Source organism: Anomalospiza imberbis, chromosome 2 (genome assembly GCF_031753505.1).
Source record: "Anomalospiza imberbis isolate Cuckoo-Finch-1a 21T00152 chromosome 2, ASM3175350v1, whole genome shotgun sequence".
Lineage (NCBI taxonomy): Eukaryota > Metazoa > Chordata > Aves > Passeriformes > Viduidae > Anomalospiza > Anomalospiza imberbis.
Window position 1 is genome coordinate 6,695,745 of NC_089682.1, and position 27,908 is coordinate 6,723,652.

Genomic DNA, 27,908 nt, shown 5'->3' on the forward strand with positions numbered 1-27,908 from the left:
GGTACTTTGTCTTTAGGATCAACAAGTTCTCTGCCACACAAATTCAGGAAGCTTTGGGATTTCCTGTCAGTAGATACTTTGCACTTTCTAGTGATTTTTATCTAAATACTTTGTATACAGATACCAACATCACTACTTCCAAACTGTATCCACTGGTAGGACTTCTCAAAAGAAGCAAAGATAAACTGCTCCCAAGTTATGTATCCAGAAGAAAGCTTTAAAATCAAATGCTGTTGAATATATTTATGGAAGGACTTAATTAAGCTCAGAAACACACCACTATTTCCTCATTTAAGGACCCCTTTTTGTCAAGCTCCTCAAGGACAGTTCTCAGACCCACAACTCAGTAGCAAATGTTGCTCTTACTTTCTAATTCCTTCTTATCTGTAATTCAACTTTATTTTTTTAAACACCTATTTTTATCTCTTGCTTTATCCATTTTGTAGCAGTATCATTTTTCTCTCAGCCTGTAACTTAATGAAAACTCTTGCAACAAATGCCACATCTTTAGCCATTTTCATCTTAAATCTGACTATTACTACAATTAGTAGCTACAAGCAGATCAGAATCACTTGCAGTAGGGCTCAGCTGTGGAGCTGAAAGGCCCCAAGACCAAGATTCCTTGGAAAGTTCAGCTCCAGACTCCAGCCTCCCCCCACCCTGCCCAACTCCTAATGCTTGGAAACACCCAGATTACAAATGCTTCACTTGGCATCATGTGCTTCGTAACTGAAGAAGCAGAAAGTGCTTCTTAAGAAGTACAACTGACGAAATATTAACTTGTGCTTTTTTAATAAAGTGAAACAAAAGCATTCTAAATCATAGCAGCTTATAGATCCAAACTGTCCAGCGCTTGGGAGCAGAGTGTGATTAAGAAGTGTGGAAACTGCAAAATATTAAAGCCCTGCAGCAATTCCAATTCATGACAACCCTTCCCACAGCACAAGGAATGCTGCCTGATGCTCTACTGTTTTGGTCTACTTGCTCATTGGCAAAATATGAATATTCTTCCTTGGTAATGCCATATCCTCTTTTCCAAGGGGGAGGAAAGGTACAAAGCCCTTCTGGTTAGCGCACAGTAGCTGTTTCCCTAATTAGCAATGTTCTTTTACAGCACTGAGAAATGAGGACCTTTTGTTTACCATTAGTTGAGGTAAGTGTATCTTGCTTTTATTTGGGTTTAAGACTACTTTAAAGGAGTAGCTTTTCAGTTGCAGCATGGTTTGTCAAGATTACAATATTTATGACTGCATAAAATACATAAGTAAAAAAAAAAAAGAAGGATTTGTAGAGTTTGTTATCAAGAGCTGAGACTTACACCTTTACAGAACTGCAAATACTGGCTTCCTAACTGCTAGTTGATAATTTTGCTGGCAAGAACATTTTTTTACGTTTTTCTTTAATCTCTACACCCTTTTGTCCAACTAGTAAGAACTAGCAAGAAAGTCAGCTCTACCTGTGGTTAAACTGTTGTAACAGCGTTAGATAAACTGTGCTGATTCTTCATTGAAACACCCTTCGTTTGAAGCTACAACATAAGAGGCGATTCTTTTTGTTCAAAAGGAACTATCCGCATGCTCTGTGCCTGTAACACTTCACACTGATTACAAAAAATTTAACAATGCAACCACTAACATACCCCACTAATGAGAAATTATGAGAAACTGTTCGATGCAGAACCTTCCGCATCAGTCAACTCTGATCGATAAGAAAGCTATCAATTTTGAAATTTAGATTTAATGCATTTTCAAGAAGCTAATGAGAAAGGAGCAACTTAAAATAAATACCATCATTAAAACTGCAAACTGTTACAATGATATATTATAAACTTGTCCTAAATAAACCTAGTGCTTCAAAAATTTACCAGTGAATTCGTATTACAAAATATGTGAAAATACAATAGAATACCACAAAACAACGTCTTTTTTAGGGGTCAACAATGACGCCAAGATGATTCAGTCTTAACTTTTAAAATTGTTAATAGAACATAATGTAATATATAAGTTGCAATTTGGTTGAAATCTAGAGAACATCCCCACCAAAACTCAATCTTCTTCATTCCTCCTCTAAAACTAGTGCCAAACTTCCTGTCAAAGTTGGTATTTTCTTCAAGAGCTTTAAAATGTAGCCGTTACTTATTTTCTACTACTACATTTTGGCAGCAACTATTTATTGGTCTGTTATTGCAAAAAGTGCAATTTAACAATAAACCAGTCTGAAGGTCATTCTATGTCTTGAGGATACATACCATATATTTCTTTAAAAATAATCATACTTTTGTAAGCAATACTTTACAGTAGACACCTCAAATCTACCATAGATGTAAAACTTAAAACGAGAAAAATTTAGTCTCTAAATCTTTATACACATATTTATATTTGAGTTTCTATATATATTATATATATACACAAGCACAAGAGTATATATAAAATATATATAATCAGATTCAAAAAAGAACAAAAACTGGGCACTGTACATAAAATCTTTTTAAAACTCAAACAATAGAAAAACTTTAAACATTAAACAATTTTAATAAAAGTTTCTGTACAATGCTAAGCAGTTTTATTTACATATAGAAAATGTAATAGGAGTAGTGTTTGAAATTACAGAACTCCTTAAAATTTCAATGGCAGGTAATCTGGAAAAAATAACAGCATTCCATTCACAAATATTTTCAAGCAATAAATATGTATTTATAAATAGTGTAAATTTACATCAAGATTAGAAACAAAAATCACAAATCTGAAGTTTATTCCTTAGTCTATGTGCAACCCATTTATCTTTGTGACTTGGCTGTTAATTGTTTTAAATTTTATTTAGGAACCAAAAGTGTAACCGTCATGGTTTCAAAACAAGACAGAAAAACATAAAAGCAGTAAAAAATTTATATCACCTAACTCTTCACATTAAAAAAAAAAAAAAAAGAAAAAAAAAGAAAAAAAAGTTGCCCAAAGAAAGACTTAAAATTTCTAACTACCTTACAAAGAAATGACCAGCTAAGCTAGTACTTTTTCCAAGGGAAATTCTGAAGGGGGAAAAATGGATGAAACCAACTCATCAGCCCAGAAACAGAGAAATACAAAAGAGGTGGTCTTCAAGTCAGTAGTCTGTATAATGTTGCCAGTTTTGTCAGATATATACAAAACATGGAATTATTTTTTTGAAGTACAGCTGGATGAGCTTTATTTGTTTTGAGTTCTGGAGTAGGAGGCAGTGCTCTCTCCTGTCCAGTTGGTTGACACTCCGCACTTGGAAGGTTGCATAGACACAGCTTTCAGCCAGCAGCCTTACGGGATAGCTACAAAAATCAGTGGTGCAGAACTGGGTCACTTCCTGAATATCAGAAAAGTTTTCATTTAATGTCCATGAAAAAATGTCAAGATGAGGAGGATGGCAATGGAGGAGCCTGAAAGAGAAAACATTAAATTACCTTTTCTACAAGGGTGCAAAACTCTGTGTTTAACTAAGACCTGTACAAACTGTACAGGAGTTCTGTACAAACTGTAACCATGAGAGTTCAAAAGTCACACACGCTATCCTTTTTACACTTCAGGACTTTTTTGAGAGAAGAGTGGCACGTTTTTTCCACTTTACTGAAAGACAACACGTATTTTATGAACATTCTGCATTAGGATTTTGCCTGTAGTGCAGACTGGAGTATTCTGTGGGGATGTCTGTGTTAATATGATGTGAGCAGCCACAAGACCCACTGTGGCAGCAAAGAGCTCCATGTGGCCTCAGTGTAGATATATCTGTATACAATCTGAAACAGGGATTCTCAACCTGTTCACCAATAGGGAGATGGTCCACTTGTGGCTCTCCAAAGTCTTTGAGGGCTTCATCTGCCCTCCTCCCCTCTACCTGAGCAGTAACATACCCCCCTGAGGTTAAGATATTCTGTGGAAAGGGTCTCACATTCTCTGACATGGGGACTAAGTGCCTCAAGAAAGAAGTGAGGTGTCTTGTTCCTGCCAGGAGACGTGATCCAGAAAATGACCTAACTGCTTCCCAGTATTGCACTTTGTGGCCTTCCATCAAAGTACTGAGTTTCTGATGGCATTTCCTTTTCTTTTCCTGCTATCTGTGGAACCCCTTCAAAAAGCTCCTCCCAGTAGTTAAAGACACTTTAGATCATATCAGAGTACCCAGCTATGGAACTCTAACATGGCTCATCCCTATGTCTGCTCCTGGCACTTTACCCCAGTCTCTCTTTGGCCTAATTCACCTTTGCCAGTTGAGATTATCTTCATCCTGTGATTTACAAAAAACCTTAACTCTCCTCCTACATCTGACAGATGTCACTTCTGGGCTATGACTCTTCCCAACTGAGCGTGTATCCCCTTTGAAAGAAATGAATGGCACAGCAACTTCCTAGAAGAACAATTATCAATGTCCTTTAGGGCCCCAGCCTTAGGTTTTGGTGGGGGAAGGAGCTAATTGCAGGTTGAGAACCCTTGTTCTAGAGACAGTATCATCACTTGTAACCTATATAATGTATAAGCACAGACAACAAAACATCCCTCCCTCCCTCTCATCTCCATACAGAAACATTCTTCCCCATTTCCACTCAACTGGATGAAGTATCTGAGAACAGGTGTTTATTTGTATGTTTTTCTGTAACAGATCATCACTTTGAAATTGCAGCATTTCACAAACTATAATGACAGTGACCTTCTAGAAGCATGAACTGAAGTTTAACCAACCCAGGCTCTGTGGGACTAATGAAGAGAATTAAATTCAGAGGACATGGTCCCAACACACTCGCCAGCCTCTACTGACAAACTTTGAGGCCTTAACTCAGAAGGTCACAACTTGGCATGCTACCAATACATTAAATAACTAAACACACATTTTCTGCAGCACCTGGAAATGAATCAAAAGGCACAGCCCTTACTGGGCTGTCATATTAAATCCAACATGAAATTCCCATAACACTTAGTCCAATGTTTGTCTCCTTCGACAGAAAGCCAAGGCTTATAAATACATCCAGCATCGCTTTCATTGTGGTTACAAAAAAGCCATCTTTGCCTGGAACAATGAAACCTGGGTGAAATGTTAGGACAGTTGTGCTGACGCAGTTCAAAGCAGCAGGCTGCCATATATAGCACAGAGCTATAATGGCAAAGAGGCTTTTTGCTTTAAATTGAAATGCAAAGGAGGCCCCAAGCCAAGAGACAGAACTGTTTGAGAGCATCCACTTGCTAAGCAGAAGGACAGTGCTGATTTGGGAGGGGATGGGTGGGGAAGGGGAAGGAAGGGTCTGAGTGCATAGGATGCTCTGCTGCTATACTGACTTCATACCACAACCAATGTATTAGAGATGCTCTTGAACCTGGTGCTAGTTTCTCCAAGCTTCACTGTCCTGATTCTTCCCATCTCCATCTGATCCAGTTATGGTCTTCAGGTGATCTCTATTGGATTTTTAAAGCCACAACTTTATGAATTGTAACATCATACTTTTCCTGAAAACTCAGTGGTTATGTTCTGCAGTAAGTTACTGTAGTATTTCACACAATTCTGACTCTTCAGGTTTTGTTCTGCAAATATCACACACAACCCAAACCTCCATTTGAATCAGAAAGTCCATGGTACTCGTACAACGGAGCACCAAGACAGTCTACCACTGCTTTACAAATAATGTATTTATGCACCCACTTATTAATTTGACTTACTAATGTAAATTGATCATAGACTTGCATCAAGTCCTCCATTTTGTACTGTTCTAGCACCACAAAGTTTTCCAGGTTCGTGCTTATCTTTCGTGCACAGTCTTGGCAATGTACAACATAGGTCTTTCGAGAATTGCTCTCACTAGTGACAAAAAGCAGATCAAAGACTTCCACCTATTAGACAGGAAACAGAAAGCCAAGCGTTACAATTTCATTTTTTAAAAACTTAAAACCATGAAAACGGCGTTTTCTTCAGGATTTACAAGCTTACCCTGTGCACGCAAAGAGAAAAATTAGATTTGTTCAGGGGAAATCTATTCTCCTAAGGCTTGGGCAGAGAAGTGAAGCAGTGTAAAATCACTAATATTACACTTAGGATGTCTGCATGAACAGCACCACGGGAAAGCTTTGGGTCAGTACTGAAGCAGGATTCATTTGCTGAATAGTAAGGTGATGATTTCAAAAAATTATACTTATTTTTCCTTTTTACTGTCTGCTAAAGACGTTTGTTAGTTATTTCCTTACTACTGAGCCACCTGCTCATCCTGCCCAAGAGGCTCCATCAGAGGATAACTAGAAACTCATTTTCAGGAGGTAGGAAAATGTTATTTTCTTTTAAGCTTCATGAAAACTATTATCCAATATTATCCAACTATTATCTAACTATTATCCAGCTATTATCCAGCTATTAACAGTAAGTAGAATGAAAAAATTCAGAAAAAAGGTATATCCTGCAGGAAAAAAGGACTTAAGTTCTCCCTCTTCTGGGTGTGTTGGTGACTTCTGAAACGAAGACCAATATTCCTTTAAAATGAAGCTTAGCAGATCAAATTTTATGCATGAAGGGATAACAACATTTTATAATAATTGAGAATTGAAAATTGACCTAGTGAAAAAAAAAAAAAGTGTAGTAGTGCTGTGGGAGAGCCTTCAGCAAAACACAGCCATGTCTAGAAAAACATCTGGATGAGCTCCTGGGAGGCAGTACTGCATCACACAGATGTGCTTATAGCACAGAGCAGATGCCGCAGCTTAGAGGCAAAATTTAAACATCACCAACAACAAAAGACAGGGCAAAATTTGAACAAATATTACAAGAGTAGATGACCCAACACATTTTTACTGACCTCACAAATGCTACAGTAATGAGCTGGCTCATCCTTTGCTCGTCCATGCCAGACAATCTCCTTTCCTGCAGCAATCAGAGCTTCCCTCAGTGTCTGACACTGTTTGAGAGTTCTTAACAGGCAGTACCTGCAACCAAAAGCAGTTGTGTGTTCAGTTCAACGTTCAACTGGATGGCAAAACTCAAGAAGGCTTCAGTTTCTTCCCTGTACTTGGAGCTTGCTCTTCCTCTGGGATTTCAGAAACAGCTGCCTAGAATCAATCACTGGACTCATGGCTTAGGGTGAAGTCAGACCTTGGCTTATGGACTTCTTTCAGGACTGCCCCTTGCCCTGCAAACACGCTGCACCCTTCATTTTTGACTGAAACACATGAATGCTCTTTTAAGTACAACAGAACAATGCGTTTTCAAAAGCAATTCACGTATTTCATTTTGAACCATAATTTTGTCAGCAAAAAGTTAGTTTGAACTGCCAAGTTCAGCATAGCTGTTTACACTTTGTGTGACCATAGCCTAATCCAAAGGACTCTTTTAACATCCTAAAACTCCTGTTACTTTCTTGGCAGTATTAAACTTTATTATCCCGAATTTTCTCAAACTCCAAATTCTGCCAGGAATCACTTTATACACAGTGGGTATAGAATTTATGAACATGTATCTTCTCCCAGGCAGAAGGAAAAAGAACAGACAGGTTGGTATTAAGAAAAAAAAAAAAAATTGACACAAAAAATATTTCTAGCACTTATTTTATGAATGAAGAGAATAACTGTTGAAATGTCTACTTAAAACCCACATTTCCCTGTCATACCCACTGTAAAGGTAAAAAATACCTAAAAAATTTTACATCACAATTTTATACAGTTCTCTTCCTTATAAGAAAATGTAACTTGTTTTCCAGCATTTTATGAGCTACGTATGTTCTTTAAAAAAAGCTGGCAAAATAGGTCACTGAATTTCTAAATTACAATGTTATTTACAATAATTTTAGCTCTCAGCTACCCTATTTATTTGAGCTGCAGCTTTTGCAGCCTTCAATTTTCTCCTCCACAGGGTGGTTCTGTTACATGCTCATTAGAAGCAGAAGGAAGATTGAAAAAAATTAAGGGTAAAAACAAACATTGGACAGAAAATGAAGTGCTCAAGAGTTCTATCAAGTGTTTTTAACTTGAACCTTCTCCCATTAGAGCTTGAGACATGTAATACATACATTCTTTATTTAAAAAAAAAAAAAACCATCACATTTCTTTCATGTGCTTCCAAGTAGTTGGTAGAATCTCAGGATTCTGAAATACTCTCCTTTTGTTTTACACTCATACTGTTCATCTTCACTAAAAACAGTGGTTTCACTATGGCTTCACTAACACCCTCACTGTAAGGGTAACACAAAACTGAAAGTGTGTTTCACTGTTCAACATCTTATTTTCATGTACCCAATTTCAAGAAAATTATGCAGCTCATTAAGCTGTAACTCCTTTAACTCTTTTGAAGTTTGATGTGAATGTGAGTTATGATGTTAAGGCTAACCATAGGTGATAGATGAAGTATTAATTCATTTGACTGTTAGGTTATTGTGCTCCTGACAAGCTCAGTAATTTTGGAAAAGCATTCGTTTATACAATACAGCCTGATTATTTTAAATAAACTTAAAAGGTACCATTCTTCTCTTCTGTTGTTACCTGGAAAAGTCTCTGGGCATCCCAAAGAGCAATTGCAAGTACACCTGCACACCTGCCACCATTGTTCTCCACTCCTGACTTCCAAAGACTTTCCAAAGTGTTATTTTCAAAGCTACAGTTGTGAAAAAAAACCTGCCCAGAATGTAACCCACTGCTACAATGTTTGCCAAATTTGCAAACAAAGCAGAAAACAATAGCTTGAAGGTGAACTCTCCCTCCTTGGATAAAATTCAGGTCCAAGTAATGGACCTTGAAAATGTAAATTTTAACTATTTCATGCATTTAAATATGAGAGAAAAGATACAAACTGTGAATATGCAGCACAATTTCCTGAAGTCTGGGAAGCCTTACAAAAGCCAAAAAGGTTCCTAGCAAAGTGACAGTGTGCAAGTTCAATGGGGTCAGCTTTTAGTATTGCAGGCCAGTTTTTATTCTGGTATAGTGAGAATTCAACTGGAAGAAAATCTAGACAAACCCCCTCTCAAAGTCTTTGCAGGTATGGCATAAAGATATGAGTAAATCATGTCCAGTCAAATTCAAATTCAACAGAAGAGAATTAAAAATGGACATAACCCTGATTTATTCTAGAAGGACAGTGATAAACCCATTTGAATACTCAAATATTCAGTAGAACTTCTCAAAGGTGCAGAGACCATCCCAATGGCAATGCAGAACCGACCTCTTTGTACCTTCCAGTAATACATCTTCCCTGATGCTGAAAAGTATTTTACCTAACTTCATGATTTTGTGCAAAATAATTTCTCCCATGTCATATTCTTTTGCATTTCTGAAACTATTTCTGTAATAGAACTTAGTATTTCAGTTACGTTGGAATTAATTTTTTAAGCTTTTATTACTATGTTCATTCTACCTCTAAAATTCTTCTCTTCCTCAGATGCATTTGTAAAAGTCCTTCTGGCTTCCATCTAAGAGGTTTGCAGGTAATTTTTCTTTTCACGAGGGCTGTCCTCCCTCAGCCAAGTTTTCAATAATTTTTTCTGCTATGTTCCTGCTCACACTTCTACTGTTAAAATCAAATCTTTAAAAAACATCTAATGAGAAAGTTTCAGGTTTTGCTCTCTTTTATCTTGCAAGACAGCACTGAACTGCACATTAACTAAAAATATAACGAGGCATCAGATTTCTTCCAAAAGCAAAGTTTCTTTCTATTACTTCTTCTCTTCTGCTACTCCATTTCTTTTCATCACTAACCTGGTTCCCAATATTTATATCTATGCTCAAATTTTAGTTTATTGACTCTGCAGTGGTTACTTTCACACAACCCACTAAGATATACTTGTATTTATCTTTCAAACTGAATTAGGAGCTACTTTTTATCATTTTCCAAGAGCTAATCTTTTGTACTATGCTGATACCTAAGAAGTCCCAGAGACAGAAGTGAAAACTACCATAACACTACGTATCTTTGACATGCAATTTTTGACAAACCTATGCTCAGCAAAAAGATGACAGCTGTGTCACTTATTTTTATTTCCTGATGACAATGGAGCCAGCTATCCAAGATGAAATTCAACCAGCTCTATCAAAAAATGACTATTTTTCCCAGCATTTTTATACATATGCATACACTCCCATATACATAACTTACAAATGTCTCTATTTTGTACATAGAAAATTCAGGTGCTGTGGATAACAGCCACGATCCCAGATGGTTTTTCCTGCAGACAAGGAGCCCACAGGAAAATTATGCAACTGCTTCCCTCTCTCAAGGAAATTAATGAAGGTTTCTGCATTTCCAGTTTGTTTACAAAGCCAAGATCAGACACCAGGCTGTGCTGATACTGATTTCTAGGAACTGCTATTCCATAACTACAGGAGTGACCATAACAAAAAGTTATCTCAGTCTGCTGATAGTGGATCTTACAGACCAGAGCTAGTCATCCCCTCTTCTTCTCCACTGCAGCCACAGCAGGAACTTGAGTTTTGGCTGACAACTAACCTAGAGGGGGAGGCTTAATCCAAGTAAACTGGAAATGGTTTCAGTAGACTGCAAAAAGTGAATGCATGCACACCCAAAATTTCTATCTGTTCTTCAGCATCTCTGTTTATTTGTAATGTACACTAAAGTTTGAGTCTCTTGCTAGAAACAGCTGGGCTGCTGTCAGCCAGCAAGACGACAGCAAATTACCATTTTGTCCTCTGTGTTTCTTCATTTTAAGCAATTCTCTTGGAGAAGGATGCTGTGCTCAGTCACATTCTTCTCCTTTTAAACCCAAAACCATGGCAAATGCAAAATTACAAGTGGCCAAAATGCCAAAATCGTATTTTTTCAAGAACATTCCAGAACTGCTTTGAGCTTTACAATAGATGTCTGCTGGGCTTTGTATGGATTTCATATAAATAAAGATAAAAGTGAAGCTTGTGGATTCAGTATTTTTAAATGGACTTTTTGGCTTTCTCCCTCCCACACTCTCCTGCATTTTCCCGTTTCTCATTTCTAGCTACTCAATTTCTCTTCTCCTTTTTATGACAGCTAGCATGAGGAATATGAACACTAATTGTTTAATTGAAGGGGCAGGACTGCCAGGCCCTCAGCAAATACTTTATTTACCCTGAGTACTGGCTCCTATATTTTAGGAAAATGTACACACAGAAATGCTACCCTGTAATCAAGCCTTAGAGCGACTACAAACCTCCCTGTTGTCAACTTCCAACATTTTCAGTTCTTCCAAATTTAACATTTCCCCAATGCCACCATTCTGCAACAGATGTTCAAGCCTAAATTAAATTTCTACTGTAAAAAGATGTCGCACTCAGATGTCACCAAAAAACCCCACTGGGAGAAAAAAGGACACTCTTCTTCTTTGCCCCTTTTTTCAAAAGTTAACTCATCCATTTTTTTTAAAAGCCCATTTCAAGGCAAATCATAAAAAGATTCAATGCTTGTTGATCCAGTATGTTTGTAAGACTAAGAAGGGCTCAGAAGTGCTTTGGTAGAGACTCAGGCAAAGCAGAGCGTGCTGCTACCAGAGGATTCTCATGATGAGTAATATGCTTTGGAATTCATTCCCCCACTTTAAGACAAACCTGTGTTATATGCTGAAATGTTCATTCATTCCCCATCCTCAGTATGGTGCTGCAGTATGATTTACATTTCTTGAAGCTGCACCCTTTGAAGAAAATCACTACAGATGCTCGAAGCCTGGAATATTGCTGCATTTTGGAATGCGCATATGAGAAATGCCACTAAACTCAATTATCAATTTACACATCAATCAATTCATTGCTCAGAAGAGCAAAGGGAAGGAGGCTCTCAAGTTCCTACTTGCCTTTATCTAAAAGATTTATACTGGACAGCTCCAAATGACAACATGACAACACTAACTACAGGTTCTAGAAATGTAGAATTTAACTTTGCTGTAAAAATGACTATATATTCCAATTCTAATATTTGGGTTGATGACCTAATTTTCCTATTTCTGATGATACATACTCCAAACAGCTGCTGTGATCAAAGCCAACCTTCTGTAAACAGCTGAATTAAGTCTATGGCACATTTAACTAAAGAAGTTACTTAGATGATTCTAAAGCTATGCCACAGTAACATCCTATAAAACATAAGAAAATTAGGGATACCTATAAGTGTTGTGTTTGAAAAACAGAATCTGAAGTAATTTTGGTTTGGTTCCCAGGAAGAGAAAGGTCTTGCAAAGAACTATTTATAAATCAACCACTGACTTATGTGTGAAGAGGAAAAGGGCACAGTAAATCTTCAACTAAACAAACACTTACTTTATCATTTCGAAAAGCTTTGGATCTGAGACCTTGATATTCCGAGCCATATTCCATGAAAGGTGAACCATGGGCACTATGGACTTCACGCTCTGCAGCTTATTCCACTCGTACCGTTCCACTGCCAGCTTGTACTGACAGGCTGCACAAACACACAGGAGCAATCAGCCAGGTGAAGGAACAATTATCAGCCAAGATCACTCTGTTTGTAATAATAATTTGTATCTTTTACAGCTAAACTTCATTCACAATGAGCCATTCATTCCAACTGCATTTCCATTCTTTAAAATGTCATAAAAAGTGTATTAATGATGCTGAAAGAACACACAATACCACAGCAGCAACAAATAGCTGTGCAGACAAGTTACTGACAAGTGTTTGATTTCCTTGCTGAACATGGAGCAGTATTTCAAAAATGGTGAATTAGTAAATTTTAAAATATTCCAAATTAAAAAAAAAATATCCAGGTTTGAAATGTCTGCATCTCCCTCTATTTACAATTTATCATACACTGCTATGGTATATAATCTCTTCTTGAGAGAAGAAGTGAGTCAGACTTTTTCATTAAGCAGCCTACCCGCTCCACCCTTCTTTTAAAAATATTTTACAAAATTTACTGTGACTGAACATGAGAGGTCTCTCAGTCAATCACACAACCCTAGAGATACGCTCTTTACTGCACCATATAAAGACACATTTTAAACTACTGAAGAAAGCAGAAGTTTTTTTTTGGAAGTACATTCTCTTCAAACACTTGACAGACTCTTGTTTTAGCTGCAGAATTTCCTTGCACACTCACAGATAAAAATCCTTCCAAGATCATGGTTCAAAACTGAGTAATTCTAGAGCAGTAGGTCTGAGAAACCTAATGTTCTTTTATGAACTAAATTTTACAACTGTTTGCATTTCCTGATGCTCTCACCAAAGAGATATTAGGTACCCACTCTCCCACCAATATTAGAGGACTAGTCCTTAAATTTGTATGAAATCCACAGTGCAGTTTGCTGGATAGAACAAATTTGGGAGAAAAAGTTAAGAAATGGCCTAAGAAGCCAGTACATAAATTAACAAACACATTTTACTTCTACAAGCCCATTCAAAGCATGAATGCCAAGACTGCATTCTTGCTGCTTTCTCTTCCTCTTACAATGGAATTCTTTAAAGCTTCAACACATCATATTTTAAAAATACAACACACTGGGGTTTTTTCATCTAGTAAAGCATGGAAAACCAGTAAGAACTGGCAGGTTCTATGCCATGTGCAGTGTAATATTACCTACACAGAGTTCAGCTCAGGCACTGCTCACACATACCTGTGAGAGGGCCAACGTTCCACGCAATGTTGTTGCACCAGCCAATAGCCTGAACCCAGTGAACAGTGCCGGCATTTATCCACACCAAATCCCCTGGTCTTTGAATAAATCTATAAACTGGGACATTGGCTTCATACAAATCTTCCAAGTTTGGCCACCAAGATCCCATTAGGAAATTCATATTGTTCCTGAAAGAAGAGGAAAGATAAAGTCTTCAGCATTTCCCAATGGACATGTTAGCGGCAGATACTTCAATGCCTGATACCTGTGAAAAATGACCATCACCATGAATATTTGCTGCAGCTAACCAGTGACCCACAAACAGTAGCCAAAAGGAAAGTTGCCATCTGTAAAATTCCTGATCATAATTCCACATTTCACATCTGCAATACATTAGAACACTTTCCCATGTGAAGTCAGTTTATAGCTTCCAGTTAAGTTCTATCTTCCTTTAAGTTTCCCAGTATTTTATTGATGCTGAGGCAGACCAACCCTTGGTCAGATCCAGTGTGGCACTGGTGGCCAGTGCAGCTTTTTCCATCACTGCCTGACCTCCTGTACAGACCACAGCAGGTCCCAAGGATGTTTTCTGTTCTGAACATGTACTCACGCTGTCTGTGTGTGCATGTGCAGCTTGCCCACACAACAAGCAACCTCCTGGCAACACTTTAACTGTGATCCATGGGTCTGTGCTACCAGCCAAGAAATGCTGACCCTCCTGATGAGCATGGAAAAACACCTCCATATGGATTTCCTAACTATGAAGTCTTCCCCTATGGTTATGCAAAATCCACACTCCTCTCCCATCCTTATCTCAATATTACACTGCTTTTACACTGCACCATGAGAGATTATTTGCAATGCACAGTTTTCAGTGACAATCAAGTGCCTTTGTAGAGGCACTGCAGACATTGTGTGAGGTTACCAAGCTCTCAGTTTCTCTGTCAGCCTCAGAAGGGCAGTGACATGCAAGAAGAAAAGTTCTTCTTTTGAAAGAAGAACTTCCAAAGAAGTTCTGAAAAGTTCTGAAGTCAAGAGCTTAATCCAGTCTCAACTGAGTAAGAAAAACTTTCTCCCATACAATCAACGTCAGAGGCTCCTGTTTGAGTACTGGCATGATTAGGGGACACAACTGATGCTCCCTCTTTTTTTGTGTGTTCATGTACAAATAAGTGTCATTCTGTTTGTTTTTAAAACCACCCTATACAAAGCACAGCAGAGAAATCCTAATCTTTGAGCCGGCTGAGTAGTTCCCAATGCTCAGGGTATTTCAGCTTTTCCAGGGAGTTACAAATATGTAAGTCTAAGCAAAGCCTGCCATGGCACCTCCTGGACCTGAGCAAATTAAGCTTTCACTCTAAATGCAACAAGAAAACATACCAAAATACCAGTGACTTTCTATTTGCTTCAGACAAGAGAATTCTGCTTTTGCTTTTGTCACAGGCAACCCAAGTTTCTGTATATTGTACAAATGTGGTATTTTGTAGGAACTCCAGATTTTGCATTTTGACCTTCTTTTAAAAGACTTTTCTGACTACATGGAAAACCCATAAAATAATGTCCCCTTAGAACAACCTCAGGTCTGAGACAGGCACAAAAAAATTGATAAAAGTAAGAGAAAAAAACCATGTCCAGCTTACTTTTCACAGAAGTCATTCATGACACCCCAATAGCTTTCAGGGACAACAAACCATTCGCAGTCACCTGGACCAATATTTATATTTACTGAGCAAAAGTTGTTATTTTCTTGATGACCTGAAATTTAAGAGAAAAGTAAACACACTTCATGTAAGGCCTTTCTATCAAAACAATGCCAGGAAATGCAGATACAATTACTAAAAAAACGTAGAGCATAGTTTAAGTATTTTTATGTATTTTATATGACACATACACTATTTAGGTGCTTCACACAGTTAAGCTACCAGAGACATGAGAATTCTGTTTTTGTTAGTTTGTGGAATACAAAATTAGAACTACCACTCTTGTGGATCTGACCAATATTTCAGCAGTTCCTCCCTCCTCTAGAAACAAGTACTTCAAAAGCTCAGATTCTGTGGTTCATGTTATCTCCTGACAGTCCTGGTCAGGTGCAAAGCTTTGTGACTTCAGGCACAGGCAAGGAGTACAAAAATCTTTTCAAAAAAGATTTCAAGATTCATGTAGAAATGCCCAGTATTTTATCTTCTTTAGACAGCTGGAAAATTGAGCCATAATCCCTAATGGAATTTTCTGAAGATCTACTTCAGAAAAAAACAGACCCTGTAATTTAGTCCAGATTCCTCAAGTTCCAGTCCAGGGCCCCAACACAGCACAATTCATCATGGAGGGTTAAGTCCTATTCTCAGACAGTAAAAATCTAAGAAAGTGGAAGTCTCTGGTTTTTAGGATTGCACCAGACCCTCTTGGGAAGCCTCTAAAAACTTCCAAGGTATGTAAAATAAAAATACTGACCATATATATAAACCCAACTTTCTTTTTCTCCTTAAAGAATCCACTCTTGCATGCAAGAGGTCAACAGGGCAATTCCCTAGCACTGCAGAAATCCAGAAATTTCCACTGTAAGTGCTTTGAACATGCAGAGTAAGTAGGAACTATAAAAATATTGAATATGTATATTTATCATGTTTAGATATGCTTTAAGATACAGGAAATCTGCAGTGCAGTTAAATCCAACACCCCACAGCAGAACCTGATTTTATTCATGTGATTATACTCACCTGGTGTCCTGCTGCCTGGAACCTTCATGTAGAGCTGCACTGTGTTCATGCCCAGGATGGTATGACCAACATGGCTTAGAAGATTTCCTGCTGATACCACACGTACAAAAGCAGGAAGTTTTGTCAGTTCATGGAGTTGCAACTTCCACCTGCAGCAAAATAGCAAATTGACAAACTGTGAATCCTTGCAACTCTTAGAAGATTCTGGGAAACATAAACATTTCCAAAAAAATTGTTAGCATAGGTATCTGTATTACTCTTTCAAATTGAAAAGAATTCCAAATACAATCACAAACCTGACAGGCCAGTTGAGGGGAAACATAATTTTGTAGCCAAAGCTGAAACTACAGATCAGAAGATCTGGCATCTATCCAGGATCCTGCAAGAACTGTTTCAAGTATCAAAATCCAAGTCCCTGTGAGCCTCAGGTTAGCTTTGCCTAGCTTCATTTGAAGTGTCTCTCCCAATGGCTTGTTCAGAGTAATAGTTTATTATCAACTAGTTTGCACCTACAGATGAAATTTCATTTATAGAAAAATGGCATCAATATCTAAAATTTTGTAGCAACCTCTAATGACATCCACAGATGCACACATTGATCTTCCAGTGACTCTGCCACAAAAGATGTCATCACCTTAAGTGATCCTTACTCCCCAAACACCATAAACTTTTCTTCTTTTCTTATGACTGAAGTAGACCAGAATTTTTGTACTGCAGCTGGTGGGACTGACAGCCTAGACATGCTGGATCTTTGATGGAAGTATGTATTAACCAGAGACTATTAATTATTAATATTATAATTAAACCAAATAATTATTACTGGACAATAAAAACATGCTTTCAGAGTATTTCTAATATCTTCTAAGCTACCTTCATCTACCCACTGAAGGATATATGGTTTAAATAATACTCAGGTTTGGTTCTGAGGCTCTTGAGAGGTATCATGGCTTACCCACAGGTAAGCATTGGTCTGGTCTTTCCTACATATTTTGAACACTGTTACTGGATATAGAAGCAAAAGTTATGTAAAGGTGAAAACAGATGACAGTATGAATGAAAGGAAAAAAAAAAAAAAAAAAAAAGGATAACAAAAATTCAGACAAAAAAGAAAAAACCCTTTAATCTTACAACTTCTATGCAAAAACTAAAAATTTGGTGTTGTCAGAATAATAAAGTAGTAAGCAAACAATTTAAAGCCTTACAATGAAACAAAGGGAATGGATTAGAAGGAGAACTAGAAAGAATGTTTTCTGATGGATGTTTCAACTCATTTCTGGAAAAACAAAAATCCTGGGAAGAGCAGTATGAAAAGATATTTTATCCTGAGAAGGACTTGTAACAACAGTCTGAAGACAAAGGTAACCATTTCATTGTGGAAACTGGAATTTATCAACAGACTGACAGATGTCTGAGAATACAAGACTGGATTTCCAGAAGGATTGTCATCTTGTAGAATCCCACTGTGAGCAGGAGAAACTGTAATCAACTTACTTCTTGTCATCTGACAGGTCAATGTTGGTCCCAAACTTGATTGTTTTAAAAGGTCCTCTTCTCCTCCTCCCAGAGCTGCAAATGTAACAAATGTATCAGGCAAATGGGAAAAGGGAATGATGTAAAATAGCACATATAACCAACTACAGAATGAATAGAGTTACAACACACTTACTTATCAGAAGATGTGGATTCATTATCTGAGTGGTCCTTGTGGTGACTCTTCTTCTCATTTTCCTCCTATAAAATGTAATTTTGAAATGATTTCACATATATATACATACACACACATATAAAAGAACATATAAAATATATAGGTATAAAGTGATAACACAGAGATATAAATACATTTATTTCAAGATACTGACACAAACTTTGAAATATTCATGTCTAAGATTTTATGTCAACATTTTTTCATTGTGAAGAAGATAAAAAAAGTCAGTCAAATGCACTGAAATAAATTTCTTCATGGCTGCAGATTCCATGACACTCAGGCCAGGACAACAGAAAATGTCTACAGTGTAAATATTTCTGCTGGCCTGCATTCAAGCTGGAAATGAGTATACTGGCTTGCTCCATTATGAGGGTGACCTGGAATCCACTATTAAAGAATTCTGCTAACTTTTTCAAATAAGAACATCTACCTCCTTGCAAAGTCAAGCAGGTATTCTGACAGGAAACTAGGATGACTAAGATTTATGAAACCAATTTAATAAAATCCATTATATAAAATCTTTTGAATTTTTCATAGCCATATGCTATTTTAGCACTAGCAGTAGCTGAGACCATGGCTAGTGGAAAAAATCCAACCAATATTATATGATGCAATTTGATCTTTTTAGCAGACTGTGCTCAAAATCCTATTCTAAAGACTTCTATTTTGGCAAGTATATGGACATAGAAGGAAAAAGAAAGAGACAAAAAGGAAGAAGGAGCTGTCTGGATTCTGTCCAAAGATCTCTGGCTTTGAATGGGATTGTTGTTAAATCTCAAAGTGCCCTGTGTACCTGAGAAAGTCTTATTCATCCTTTGAATGAAGGACAAAGAGAAACAAAAAGGAACCTAGTGATGATGGATTTATCAAATGCTGCAAGACATGTTAGAAAAGCAATGCAATAGCTGTTAGAGGAATAAAGAAAAAAGATCACTTAGGGCAAGCCAAGAGAACTGTGGCTACAGAAAGAAGAAATAAAGCTTTCATTTAAACACTGGGAAGTCACCTAAGGACAGGTCAGAGCAGTGTTAGGCAAAGGACACATTCACAGTGTCTTTCTAATTTCCAGGGGAAAAATGAAAATCATCACTCTTAAAAACTATTTTATGGATTGCATTTTTACCACTAGTTTGTAACAGTAAGGAAAAATAATCAGAACACCCTAGGGGACACATTGTGGTGCAAATCCAAAGCTGAGGCTTTCAGTGGAATGTGCTAAATTATATACAATTTTTTAAAAAAGATATATAGATAAACAGATACAGATATATAGACAGATATTATATTCCAGTGATGTTAATGTTCTCCAGCCCCTCTGGAATGACATACAGGAATACAACATTGGTGCCACACCTCAAGGGGCACCAGAAACCTTCAGCCACCAGAAGACTTCAGCCAATATCCTACTGAAATTTATTACTATGGCAGAGGAAGAAAAATCCCAGGTTCTAGAAGATTTCTGTGCTCCCCACTTCCCATGGTATTCCTTCCTTTTCTTCATCCTGTACCAGCTCAAAGCCTTATGCCTAGATTCCCTTCCGTTCTCTTCAACTAGAAATTAAATTTGTTTCTAGTCCTTTCCTCTAATGCAAAAAATTTAAATTTAGAATTTCTCTTTCCCTTCTTACTGAAATAATTCCTGTTTCTGTGTAAAGGCAGTGAAAACTGCAATAGTCAATTCCCCACACTGACCTTTTCCCTATTTTCTAACAAACAACTGGTCAAAATTATCTTCTTGTCTTAGTTCTAGCTTAGTCCAATCTTTTTGCAACACCAGGTAACATAAGCCTCCAAGGACAGCCCATAGCCAGTTTCAAGAATATGCTCACAACTTTAGCAAAAAATGTTAAAAATACCAATAAAATCACATTTCACAGAATCCCAGAGTAAGAGAATAGTTAGGGTTGGAAGGGACCTCTGAAAATCATGGGGTCCAACCCCTCTGCCAAGGCAGGAAGGGGAAATATTATTTCTAATACTTCACTCTGTCACATGAGCCTAAAAACTTCTAAACTAAATATGAACTGTTATGTTTGGAACCCAACAAAAGACTAGTATTAGTGTAAACTTCTAATAAGCCACATCCAAATTAATTCTGGATAGTAGGAAGAACAAAGAAAACTGATTTCAAAATGTGTGAAATTAGAAGCAATCCAAATTGTAAAAAAGCCTCGAGTTGTAAGTATTTTAATGTGAATTTTGGCATTATAATACAAAAGCTTAAAGTAATAAACTTTTGAAGTACGTAATTAACCATGAGTTTTACATTATTAAACTGAAGTTTACACTAAGCATTTGGGAAGAACAATATACTATTTGACCCTCTATTCAAAACAGATTTTAAAAATTTACCTGTGCTCTTCATGCTGATGGAAATGTGTCTTTTTCCTTAGCAGTTTCCACATTTCCCAACAGCCATTATTAACTGGCTCCAGTCAGCATGGAGTTTGTGAATAACTCAGATAGTAGCAATTAACTTACCCTTAAAGACTCCTGGAATGAGGAGGCCTGGTACTGTGCATATTTTGCAATTGTTGTATGAGATCTACTGCTTTCACAACGCCAGATTTTCTTTGTTCCAGTGGGGTCCCAGTTTTCATCTGCTGGCTGCAGTAGCTGTGTCCTTACTTCTACTATGTGTTCATTATTCGCTTCTACCAATGTCTTAGTAGAGAAGAGTCCTAGATCTAATTAATTAAATTAATGCAATGAAATTATTAAACGAAGGTTAAAATAGAATTAAAACAATTTCAGGAAATGCCTGAAGTTATCAAAAGGTTTACTCTAAAATCATTTTTACTCTTTAAGTCTTGACAACACTGCCCACCTGAACATTAATTATTAACACCCAAAAAATTTTCCTCCATGTATCCAGTAGAAAATTAGAAAAAACTTGGCAGCTATGGACTATTTTACAAGAAAAATTTTACATACTTTGGCTAAACAAATCTGCAAACAATGTTCAAACTTATTGTTATGAAAGTATTTTTCAGAGCAGAGCTTAATGACTGTACTTCCATTATAAAACACATTTCCTACCAGCAGCGAGAGTTTATCTACCTAGAGACTTCAAAATATTGCACACAGTCAAATTATAGATCACTAGATCTAAACACAAAGACATGCATCCAGTTTTTTACAGGAAAATGTCTGGCTGTAAACTTCCATATCCACAGCTCAGTTCCCCACACTGTGCTCAACAAAATCTGCTGTATTTGTGGTGAGGTTTTTTTTTGAAAAGACCAAGATTAGAAACAACAGCAAACTGAGATATGACAAATTACCCTAACGACTTGGAATATACAGGTAAAATAGTATGATAGAAATAAAATATCCACTTCTAAGAACTGAGAGATTTCTCTTTAAAAAACATTCATTCCTCCCCAAAGTTACAAAAAAGAAGTAAATTTACCTAATTTTAGCGCTCCAGCAAGGCCACGTATTACAGTAACAGGGTTGTTTGGATTTGTACAAAATTGATGTAAAGGTGGAAAGAAAGCATCTCGTTTATTTTCCAACTGCAAAATTATAATGGAATATTAGATGTCAGGTCAATCTAGATTCCTTATTTGTAAAACAAGAAAGAATAGTAAAACAAAAAGAAATAACAGAAAGAAAACAGGAATTTTCTGCATTTCCCTACACTGTGGGGAATGAACAGCTACACCATACAGCTCTTTCTATGGTAAATGCTGGGTTCACTCCTGAAATTAATTTGTTACTGTAATTTGTTTCTTGGCAAGAATTATTCCCAGGCTGCTTCAGCTTTGCAACTCAGGTTTCCTGAACTTAATTTCTTTATCTGACAGTAACCTTAAAAGACTACTCTCATGGTGTATCTCATGTTAACCCGAAAGGTTCATTTGATTTTCTTATGCTTCTCTGCACCTATATCCTCAATTTTATGCTATAGCCTCCCTCCTGATTTTTTTTTTTAATTGCTATGAATCCTTTAGAATGCTGAAGGCATTTCTAGCAATAAACAAAACACAACAGAGAGTTCCCAAACAGTGGCACAACTGCACAGTCTGTGGCAGTGTGGTGACTTTCCAGCTTTGTGAGCACTCAACAAAGCTGGGATGGACTTTTATTAAGGCAGATAAGTTCAGGTGCAACACCTGGAAAACATCTGGAAGCACTGTTGCATCCAGCCAAACCCAGCTCTCAGCACACTCAGACCCAAGTGCCAGCCTCTTCTGGTCCCCAGATTAAGGTGACCAAAGCCAACTTGAGCTTTTCACACTGCCTGTATGGACATAATGTAATTTATTTTTCTGCTCTTAAGGAAGTGGATATCCTGTAATTTATTCTTCTATTACTAAGGAAGTTAGCTCAATAAAGCTATTATGAAACTTTATTTTCAGAACAAAAGTTGTAATGCTTGCATAAGAAAATACTACTCAACTAAACCCTGCCTTTTCCTGGTGACATTTTGTTCCTAACATCACCTCAACTTTTATTCATTTTTCTTCACTATGTTTTGAAGCAGATTGTTATGGAAGTTTAGTTTAATTACTTGCTCACTTACACATAAGCTGTCACTTGCAAAAAATTGTACATACATTTCTGAAATGCTGTGCATTGTATATAATGAATTGTTTTGCTTATTCTGCCAACATTTTGAGTATTAAAAATAAAAAATCTGAATTATTGTTCCTTGTGTTTACTGAAATTCTTAATTTACAGGTCCTTTAAGAGTCAAACTATGTCTCAAAATTTTCTTTATGGTTGGCATTTCTCCTGCCTATATATATACACCAGTTTGGAGAGCACCGTAATTAGAACTCAGTGATGAACAGTGCATCTTTAAAATAATTACATTATGCAATTCAGATATCCAAACAATTGCAAAAGACAGGCAGCAATGTACTTCTGCCACTAGATTTACTTACATAAATACTAGGTGTAGGTGGATTCAGCTTGTCCTTTGGCAAGGGAGGGTACGGTGGAGGCGGTGGTCGTGGAGGTGGGCATTTATCCAATAGAATACTACTGTTAGATAAGCCATTTTTACCCAGATTCCTAAAAGGAAACAAGAGCTGTCTCTGTCAATACTTGACAAATAAAATAAATGCGTATCAGTGTAATCTCTTATGCAAAATAATGTTGTATAAGGAGAAACCATAATTTAAGATGCAAATAAAGCTCGTATGTTTTAATCAAGAATTTTCCCTGTATAATTTGATATTATTCAAACTTATTCTGACTTTGCCTGCTGAATTTGCAACACCACCACTATCAGTTAAAAATACAGCCATTTTCAATAAAAGCACGCATGACGACATTTCGATACAATTTCACAGGAAAAGAAGTTTTCAACTACACACGAAGAACTTTACCAGGTGGATGATCATTCCACAGGAGCTGAGGTAGCAGAGCAAAAGTCAAAAGATGACCAAGAAGCTGCTGAGTCACAAACCCCAACTACAGCTACACTACAGATGCTGAACTGAACCACACCCACTCCTCCCTGCCTTACACATTTTGAAGCAGAAGGAGCCGCTGCTGGATAATCCATTTTTTGGAGCAACAAGGGAGAGGCCCTACCCCCAGTGAACTCCTGTGTCAGTGCCCCTGTGTGTGACTCCAGGGAGAACCTCTCTGCCTGTATTTGCAGCCTCTCCCTGGAGATTTCCAGGGGTGCAGGACCTCCTGGATGTGTAACATTTCCTATAATGGATGACCTGAAAAGTCTCCATCCTGAGCTTAGCCTGTAGTCAATGCCCAGTCACCATCACTAGGAATGTACTGACAAAACCATCTCTTATATTCTTGTTAAAAATTACTCAACTACTTATTCTTCCCACTAAACACTATTCAAATCCTTCTTCCAACCTCCTTTGATTCACTGTTGTTACATCCCACAAAACAGGATGTTTCTAATGTATAATTTAGTCATATATCTTCATAAAATTCACTGGTTACTAAAGTTTTTTGGTTTTTTTTATAACAACAGTCTTCAGCAGAAACACAATTTTTTAGCAGATGAAACTCCCAGTGACAAAAACTTCTTTCTGAACCTGAGCAACATGGTACAGCCAGATAGTGAGTCATGAGATCACTGCTTCGAATCAAACTAGCAGAACCCACAGGATGGACTTGAGGCTCGAGATCAGATAGACTGACATGACAAACACTTAAACAAAATGGGCAAACATCTCACACACCACAAAGCACACTGGTCACACAGGCTCATGCCTTGTGCTAGGTGAGTCCAATGCCAGAATTTAATTTCACTTCCAAGAAAGTGAAAGAGTGATGCAGAAGCTTTGATTAGTCATCATCCAACTTGGCAAAAAAAATCACTGGCCAGCGCTTAATGTCTGATGTAGTTATTGCAAAGGCTGCATTGTCCCCACATACACACACACACAAAAAAAAAAAAAAAAAAAAAAAAAAAAGCCAACAAAAGCAAACTAAAAAAGAACCCCAAAATCACATGGCAATATAAAATCATCACCACTCAGAAATTTATTGACTACAGCTGCATGAATCTGAGATCCAGACTATCTATGCAAAGTGAAACTAGAATCTAAACAGCAGGTATCAGGCATTACTAGAACCTCTGCATTACCAAACAGAGAAATAAAACCTAGAAAAACAAATGAATAGTATTAAAAACAGGAGAGAACTTTGACAAAATTCAGTTTGCATTGATAAACAGTTCTCAGGAAATTTCTAGCTCAAGGAAAATGAGAAAAAGTGAACTTGAAGAAAAAGGGACATTGTTCAGAACTAACGGGACTTGAGCTGCTGCAGTCACAGCAAGGTAATCACAGTGAAAGCTCCAAAAAGCCAGAGCACGTGGGGGTTTCAGGGAAGGATGACAATGGAGAGAGGAGAAACTTCTATACCCTTAGAGGAACTACAGGTCTGAAAAGGCAGAGGAGAACGGGAAAGAAACAGCACAAAGGAAAAGGTCAGATTAACAAAGATGCCTCATAAACCCAGCACTTGAAGCTGGTATTACCAATTGCACGCTATAACTTCCTATTAAGCTACTAAAATTCTATGTTGAAATTTTAAGAGGAAAATGGATAAAGAATAGCAAAGCTGAGATAGCAAAACATCCATAATTTAAGTGGCACAGGAAACAGATGGGCAGAATATTTAAAGTTGTCTTTAACAGACCAGCTTCATTTTATCCTATTTTTTTTCCTATCATTTTTTTAAACTATGAATCAGAATATCTTACTATTAATAACAAGGCAAGAGAGCTATTAAAGAATAATTCTGTAATTGTTAGTGTGCCAAACAGAGCAATAGAAATTATAAAAAACACTATAGAAATACTAAAAATATTTGCTACCATGGTGCGAGTATCCACTGCCAGTCTCTCCACTTCTAGAAACATGGAACTACAGCCAGTGAAAGGGAAGTGAAAAACCCTTTTTGATCACAGCACCTGTGCTGAAAATCCCACATATCTCAGTTTCAAGAATGCAGTTTTTGTGAGAGGATTTCATAGTTGCTGAAAGGGGCAACAAATGCACTGCTTAAGACAAAATAAGCCTGATTTATGCCCCCAGAAGAAACTGGACAGCCAGTCATCTGTGATGAAGGAATGAAGAGCAGGACAAGCTTCATTCATCTAACCTGACTTCCAGAGGAAACTGGCTTGTTGTGGACTGTGCATGGACAACACCCTTCACTGTCAGAGTGGGAAGAGAAGGCAGGAGCAGCTGTCAGGCTCAGAGGGACATGGCCAGGGGTGCACAGGGATGGGACATGCAGCCTGTCCTGAGCCACAGCTGCAGCACTCAGGCCACTGCAAATTGCTCCAGGGGTGAAAGCAACAACTCATGGAAGTGCTTCAACCTGAGAAACAAACTCAAACTGCCGTGAGAACTGCTTAGCAGAACATCAACCACTAAGGATGGAACTGCTGCCTTAACTTCACACAAATCACTCAATCAATTAAGTTGGAAAAGACCTCTGGGGTCACTGAGTTCAATCCATGACAAATCACTGCCTTGTCACCCACACCATGGCCCTGAGTGCCATTCCTTGAACACCTCCAGGAATGGGGACTGCACCACCTCCCTGGGCATCCCTCCAATGTCTAATCACCTTTCTGTGAAGAAATTCCTCCAGATGTCCAACCTAAACCTCCCCTGGCACAGCTTAAGACCATGTCCTCTTGTCCTGTCACTTGGGATTATTTCATGTAGCCATGGGATCACTTGAATAAGCAATCTCCACATTCATTAGAACATCCCTTTTAATCAAATTTTACTGTTTTCTAGGATACATTCCCACAGCTTATAAGAGACAATTTACAGTCTTAGGTAGAAACTTCCCCTCTGGCTGTACCTAAACACAGAGCTGACCAGAAGCCCAGGTGTGACACAGTTTCAAAAGTCACACACAGAACACTTATCAGGCAATTGCCAGACACATTTTAAGTACAGAACTGATTCTGCATCATCCCACCTGCCCAAAAAAAAAAAAAAAAAAAAAAAAAAAAAAAAAAAAAAAAAAGTATCATGCAGGTTTAAATCTACCTGTGTTACACAGTGATACCAATTTTAACTCTATTAAAAAAAAAATCTACCTCAAAAGATATTAAAGTTCACAGGATAAAACTTGTTTTCCCAGAACCAAGAATCATTATCAATTCTTTACATTTATTAAATTAATCACCTCAATATTTTTATTGTTTCACTCAACCCTAATGTAAGGCTGAGAGAATTAGGTCTATTTCGCAGGAAGGGTGCTCTTCAAGTCCTTTGGAACTTTTCCTGTTTTCCAAGAATCATTAAAAAAAAAAACCTATATGAATTATAAACAGTTCTCTGGCTTGCCCTTTCGGAGTTCATGGATACATGTTATCTGGGCCTCTGAATTAAAAATGCCAAATTTAAGTGTAACTGCTGTTTAACCTTCTCCTTGAAAAGAGAGTACATTCCATGATGTGAACATTTTATCTGCCTTTTTCCCAAGCACAGAACAAAAATATTTACTGCGCACTCTTGCCTTACTGAACATTCTAATACTTACGGTGCAGACTTTTTAAATTCTTTTTTGGTTTTGTCTAAAGGTTTTCCTCTTCCAAACATAATTTCTGTGTTTTCTAGAACTCTTAGCTTCAATACTTCTTAAAATATTTGCCCTTTTTGTTTCTGCTTGGGAGATTACAACTTTTTGGTGATAATGAAAAGTTCTTAAACAACTTCCAGTTATCTATACATTTGGATTTTAAGTACAATTTACAGGTCAAAACAGAGTAAGTTACAAGCATTTGTGCTTAAGCAGATATTTTTGTTGTGAAGTCAGTCTAAATGAATTATTATTGAGGATTAGCTGTATGAGAATTAACAAGGTTTTACTGCTCAAGAGATTATAGTTATTCAGAAGAACAAAATTAATACCCTCTCTTCTGCCAATAAAAATCACATTTCAAATTAACACATGGAACTGTGGATTTATTTGATACTCTATCTCAATTCTATCAGAATTAATTAATCCACAAAGAGGAAGGAACAAGACATTTTCGAAACGTGCCTGCAGAAAGGAACCAGCAGCTGAAGCACTGGGCTGCACAGCACCCGCCTGGTGCAGTCCTGGTTCAAACCAGAAACTCCCACCCTTCACAATTAGCAGATGCAATCAGTTGCTTTCTTACTGTGAGTTATTACAAAACCACAGAAAAACGCCTGTCAATCCCCACCAGCCTGGGAAGGAGGTGGTTACACACAACACCCAGCTTGGCTCCCTGAGCTTCCCCTCCCCAAGCTCCTTCTGTAGCCAGGGGATAGAGAGGAGCTCTCGAAGGGAATATAAAGAAGTCAAATCAAGCTTACATTATGCTTAAATGCAAGTAATGCCAGATAATTACAAAACCAGTTTATCATGCAATTCTCTACCCCAGCCTTTCACAACCAGGTACTAGTTGGCAATACTCCCAGAGACCTTTCATGAAACTACAGAAAATCCTACAATAGAACTG

At 37.4% G+C, this 27,908-nt stretch overlaps 1 protein-coding gene across 17 annotated transcripts in view; it reads right to left on the reverse strand.

The window, feature by feature from the left end:
• Positions 1-1,148: 1,148 nt before the first annotated feature.
• Positions 1,149-27,908, reverse strand: part of KDM6A (lysine demethylase 6A) — a 150,648-nt gene continuing 123,888 nt past the window's right edge. For 8 of the 17 annotated variants that reach the window (XM_068179689.1, XM_068179685.1, XM_068179693.1 and 5 more), the window contains 11 exons: positions 22,852-22,981; positions 21,372-21,477; positions 20,441-20,646; positions 17,921-17,985; positions 17,746-17,820; positions 16,255-16,403; positions 15,178-15,292; positions 13,538-13,725; positions 12,225-12,366; positions 6,797-6,923; positions 5,343-5,843 (listed from right to left, as the gene is read on the reverse strand). In XM_068179689.1, coding sequence (XP_068035790.1) covers positions 5,547-5,843; positions 6,797-6,923; positions 12,225-12,366; positions 13,538-13,725; positions 15,178-15,292; positions 16,255-16,403; positions 17,746-17,820; positions 17,921-17,985; positions 20,441-20,646; positions 21,372-21,477; positions 22,852-22,981 — 1,600 coding nt within the window. In that variant the 3' untranslated portion in view covers positions 5,343-5,546. Of the gene's footprint in view, positions 3,407-5,294; positions 5,844-6,796; positions 6,924-12,224; positions 12,367-13,537; positions 13,726-15,177; positions 15,293-16,254; positions 16,404-17,745; positions 17,821-17,920; positions 17,986-20,440; positions 20,647-21,371; positions 21,478-22,851; positions 22,982-27,908 lie in introns of those variants that run through there. The other 9 variants (XM_068179688.1, XM_068179696.1, XM_068179692.1 and 6 more) reach the window with 4 other exon arrangements.